The sequence below is a fragment of the Coniophora puteana genome (genome assembly GCF_000271625.1).
Source record: "Coniophora puteana RWD-64-598 SS2 unplaced genomic scaffold CONPUscaffold_22, whole genome shotgun sequence".
Lineage (NCBI taxonomy): Eukaryota > Fungi > Basidiomycota > Agaricomycetes > Boletales > Coniophoraceae > Coniophora > Coniophora puteana.
Window position 1 is genome coordinate 270,711 of NW_006913074.1, and position 4,321 is coordinate 275,031.

The window sequence follows — 4,321 nt, forward strand, 5'->3', positions numbered from 1 at the left end:
GATCACTGAGGGATAAAATGACCATGATCAGTTCATCATTCTCCCCAGACATTAAGAAGAAGAAGAAGAAGAACCCGTGTATAGCTGAATAGAAAAGATCGGTGTAAATACAGTAAGTCTCCTATGAATCACAAACTTTGGGTTATATTAGTGTGTCCTCTCAGTTCTGTCAGGTGATGCGGCTAATTTTGAGAAGTCAGTGTTACAGTCGTTTCAATTCGATAGACCAGATTTCACTCTTGTGGAGCGTGGAGCCTTGTTTACTGGCAGTGAACTTAGTACTGTTTTCCCCATGGGACACATAACTTGTTTGCTGTTGTCCTCTCGTCCCTTCGCGTTTCTTTGTTGCAATCTTGACTAAGATTGATTTATCATCTCTGAAAATACACGTCACCTACATCTTTGAGGTTCAAGCATCATACCTAAGCCTTGAGACCAGAATTAAAGCCCGTTATCGCATACTTCTGCCCGAAGAGATAGCAGGATGGTAGTCCTGAGCGATCCACGGGCTCGCTCGTCCCTGACTCCATGACATCTCCATATTAGGGATTCTGACCCTCCCAGTGCATTCGCGCACTCCAGCGGGGCTCCAAAAGTAAACAGAGTTTCTTGCTCCACGAAAGCAGAAACTGGTCTATCGAAATGAAAACGACTGTAAGCTGATCCAGCTCGGGGCTCGGCCTTTTAGGCTGCCACCGACATCGCCGCCAACCGCGGCGCCGCTTCCCGGGTTTTCTGCCAAATTTACTCCTTACAGCATCAAGCAATTAAATACTTCTCCTAGCTGCCTCTCCTTCTCTCCGTTTCTGTGAGGGATATTGATTCTCGTGTTTGTGTACCATGATCAAAGGGCTGTATTCCCATCTGTGCAGCAAGTCAGAGAACGATCTTGGGATGCTCGAGCAGTTGCGGGAGATAATTCTGGCGTTGTAATCCATTCCAAAATACAAGACAGAAGTACACAAGCCGACTACTGGACGTAGAGCGAAGCTGGGATTTTACGAAACAAATCAACTTCTAGCCATCTCCCCCCGTTGTCTTGAAAACATGGTTGGAGCACTCCTCCCATCAAGACCCTTTGTGAATCCCGCGATGTAATGCTACTTGAGCAACTACCTGAATCCACCGTTCCCTGCATTCGATCTGTTCTTGAGTGTCTCTTGAACTCTCTGAAAACGCGCCGCTATTATCTAATTCCACAATGTTTACACTGGGAAGTATGTTTGCAATGAAATCGGACGCTAGGACAACATCATCAATTGGACGCAGGTATATGACGAGCCTTGTCACGTGCTCGTTTGAACTGCAGACACCATCGGCCAGAAGTGTTGCGTTAGCTTTCTTTGTCGCATTTATAGGCAAAGCCAAACTCGTTACATGCGACAGGTTCGTCACAAACCTACTGAGTCCGATAAAGGTAAGGTCTATGCCATCTTCGATGACCCAGTGGCTCCGCAGAAGGGCAACATCCTCTAGGTTAGGCATACAGACGGACATTTCTTCCAGAGCATTATCACCGAATGCAAAACCACCCGTGAGACGAATATGCAATTGCCTGAGGTTTCCGAAACGGAGAAGACGACCAAAGCTCTCTCTGTGAAGGGGAAGGGGACAAGAAGTGATTCTCGGATCATCCTCTGGCGGTATTTCTGTAAGCTTCAGACAAGCTAAGGAGGCCTCAGAGAACACATTTTCCACTGCGTCAATCAGGTGGTCGGCATCTTGGCGATGTCGTTCCGATAGTTCAACAACTGCCTCGAAAGAGCCAACAGCTTGCATGCTATCTCCCACCAGTTCAAGGAGAGAAATGAGGCTCCGCGTGCTTCCGCGGCCTGCGACGACCTTCTGTAAACAAGGGAAGGATGGAATGGCATGATGGTGTGGTACAGCATTAAGCGCAACCATATCCATTGGCTAGGTTGTGATGTAAAGTTCCTTCAATGAGCGAAACATGGAAACGGCCTTCAGTAAAGCACTAGGTCCCTCCTGGATCCGAACGATCGGGAAATGCCGATGGCGTGGGGCAAGAACCTATTTAGAGCTGTTTATGTCCGCCACTCGTCAAAAGTATATAGGCGGGACTGTTATCAGATAAGACGAATAAGTGAACAACCATCATCTCAGATTGATCTAACGTAATAGACCCCATCTTTCTTACTGTCATAAGAGAACACCATCGTCGAAGTCCTGACTCGGTTATGGTAGTATACATTTCCAAGCCTGATGATCGGGAACTGGCAAAGATCGCACGGATGAGTGTTAGCGACATGCTAGTCAAGACGGGTCTGACGCAAGGACAATGGGGCTCTCTCAAGGTAACATTATCCATGTTTCGAACGCATGTTTTGACTATCATACAGAAGAAGTGTTTACGCACTGTGAAGAAACATCTCGACTTGAGTGTACCTTACGAACAACAGAATCGGCAGCGTCTTGAAGAAGTGGCGTTACTCGTATATGTTTCTCGCAGTATTATCATAGATGGAACTAATGCGGATTCACAGGTTGAAACCGATTTAGGGTTCCTCGAACCTTATATCAAAGGATGGCCTGTGGACGTCTACGTACGGCGGTACTTTGCAGAGCTATTCAGAATCGATCGTCATCAGGATAGGCGTGGTGTGGCAAGGAGGAGTGGTGTGGTGGGTAAGAGCGATCAGATTCACGTTCATAAAGGTTCGTCGTTGGTTTGGATATCAACGTCCAGTACTTGATCTAACAGTGGTTGAAGTTAAACAATCATTCACAAGAAAGAGTGTGGGTCACCCGCCGAATGTCGTTCCACAAAGTACCGGTGGTGAATCCTCGAATGGAGCAAGCTCTGTCCTCGATGCCGGGCCATTGGATGGCGTTTTGTCTTCTCAGAACAAGCGAATCAAAGACTATCGGTTTCTCAAGGATCGGCTGGCACACCTCGGAATTCGGAACGAACTGGACGTACGAAACTTGACTTCGACAGGGCGTTACCGCACGTTAGAGTTTCTGAGTGGGAAAGCTAAGTTCCTCGGCATCGAGGACTCGGATGTGTTCGTGCTAGGCGATCGATTCATGTTACTGTGATGGTCGATTAACGTAGTATCAGGGAAACAACAGGAAGGTGTGCATTGCAACGGTACATGGACATGTTACATCATTGTAGAATGTTTCGCAATGTAGACATGAGCATTTTGTGACATAGACATACTTTCGCGCATGCCTGTCAGCGGGCAATGGGACAGCGTTGTGTGAACGACCACCGGAGGTGCAAGACGACGGAATGTACGATGGGTCTGTGGGCGAGACTCGCCATGAGCCTGGTGCCTGGGAGGAAGGCGAGAGTGGTCGTGTCGAGCTCCGAGTGTGTCGTCGTGCGAGGCATGCGCTGTACGCTAGTGGGCAGGATGAGGCGGGTGAGGTGGTGGGTACTGTACCAGCCTGGAGCGAAGATCGTCAGTTTCAGAAGGAGCGGGGAAGTCCTCACTTGCACCACACGGCCAGCCCTCCGTCTTGGGACGACGAAACCACGTGCGATAGGTGTGGGTTGGGTCTCGGCTGTAAACTAAGGAAGTCAGTTAGGCTCAACGCAACGCGCTCAGACGCGCGTAACACATCCATATACTGTACCTATACGACCGTAGGTTCGTCACGCCTCACGCTTGACCCGTAAAATGAACTTAAGACCTGTGTCGCAAAGTTCATTTAGCGGTCGCAATCGGTCGCAATGGATACTGGCGATTCCGTTCAATTGCAATCAGCTGCAATGACCTTGGAACGTAATTGCAACCGATTGCGGCTAACACTCACAATTCTGATCGAAATAAACTTTGTGACATGGTTCGTCACCCCCACTAAGAACGGCCTCTAGTGTAGGCTACCGGACTATACCAGAATGTACAAATAAGGTAGCCCACCTAAAAAGTATGCCAGAGTAGCTGTCAGTATGAAAATGAGACAAATGGTAGCTGAAATGTACTGCGGTGTACTGTGATCTACTGAATATATGAATTAATATAGCACCATATGTTGGAATATGAATATATTCATTTTGAATGATTCTCGCTCGAGCCCGGTATACTGCAGTATACTGAAATATGCATTGGCATATCATATGCTACGTATACACCATTGTACATGCTGTCTATGCGTCCGGATCTCGTTCTCGTTCTCGTCCTCCCCTCCTCCCTTCGTCTCCTCTGCCCCGTTTACGTGTCATGGAACAACGAGCTGGCGACAATGGGAGCATTAACACTGATGTTTTGTCGGAGACCTGGAGGCGCGGTCAGCGGGTTCAGAAACCGAATATATAGACTTACAAGCTTTTCAGTTTTGCCATTGTACTTCT

At 48.0% G+C, this 4,321-nt stretch overlaps 2 protein-coding genes across 2 annotated transcripts; both read left to right on the forward strand.

Annotated features, from left to right (window-relative positions):
• Positions 1 to 2,198: 2,198 nt before the first annotated feature.
• On the forward strand, positions 2,199 to 3,231 carry CONPUDRAFT_147909 (uncharacterized protein; the record flags this gene model as incomplete). The annotated part of the gene is made up of 3 exons (XM_007777523.1): positions 2,199 to 2,315; positions 2,361 to 2,676; positions 2,708 to 3,231. The coding sequence occupies 3 exons, from the start codon at positions 2,199 to 2,201 to the stop codon at positions 3,058 to 3,060; spliced, it is 786 nt and encodes a 261-aa protein (XP_007775713.1). The 3' UTR covers positions 3,061 to 3,231.
• A 25-nt stretch (positions 3,232 to 3,256) lies between these two features.
• On the forward strand, positions 3,257 to 3,646 carry CONPUDRAFT_160390 (uncharacterized protein; the record flags this gene model as incomplete). Its single annotated transcript, XM_007777524.1, has 2 exons — positions 3,257 to 3,504; positions 3,556 to 3,646. 2 exons carry the CDS (start codon positions 3,257 to 3,259, stop codon positions 3,644 to 3,646), a joined length of 339 nt encoding a protein of 112 aa, XP_007775714.1.
• Between the last annotated feature and the right edge of the window lie 675 nt (positions 3,647 to 4,321).